The 260-nt window shown below is 35.0% G+C and overlaps 1 protein-coding gene across 1 annotated transcript in view; it reads right to left on the reverse strand.

Moving 5' to 3' along the window:
* Positions 1–260, reverse strand: part of LOC119588539 (galactosylceramide sulfotransferase-like) — a gene marked incomplete at its 5' end in the record, with an annotated part of 15531 nt that extends 15271 nt beyond the window's left edge. The window contains 1 exon segment of the mRNA XM_037937179.1: positions 16–260. Coding sequence (XP_037793107.1) covers positions 16–42 — 27 coding nt within the window.

Here is a 260-nt window from a genome sequence, read left to right on the forward strand (position 1 = left end):
AGCCATGTCTCTTACCTTTAATAAAATGAAAAATGTCTTCATTGTGATTGCACAATGTCAATGGATTCCTCCTCTCTGCCCTGTTGAAGAAATGCAGAGAAACCCCGCAAAAATATATATTTTTGGGTGAGAGAAGATGAATTCCCAGGAAAAAATTATCTAAACACTTATTGGTCACTAAACTGTTTCCTTTCCATACAAGTTACAGCTTCTACATGTACGAAATATCCCATATCACAAACCAGGTAATTCATAGTTTA

The sequence above is a fragment of the Penaeus monodon genome, chromosome 24, assembly GCF_015228065.2.
Source record: "Penaeus monodon isolate SGIC_2016 chromosome 24, NSTDA_Pmon_1, whole genome shotgun sequence".
Taxonomy (NCBI): Eukaryota; Metazoa; Arthropoda; class Malacostraca; order Decapoda; family Penaeidae; genus Penaeus; species Penaeus monodon.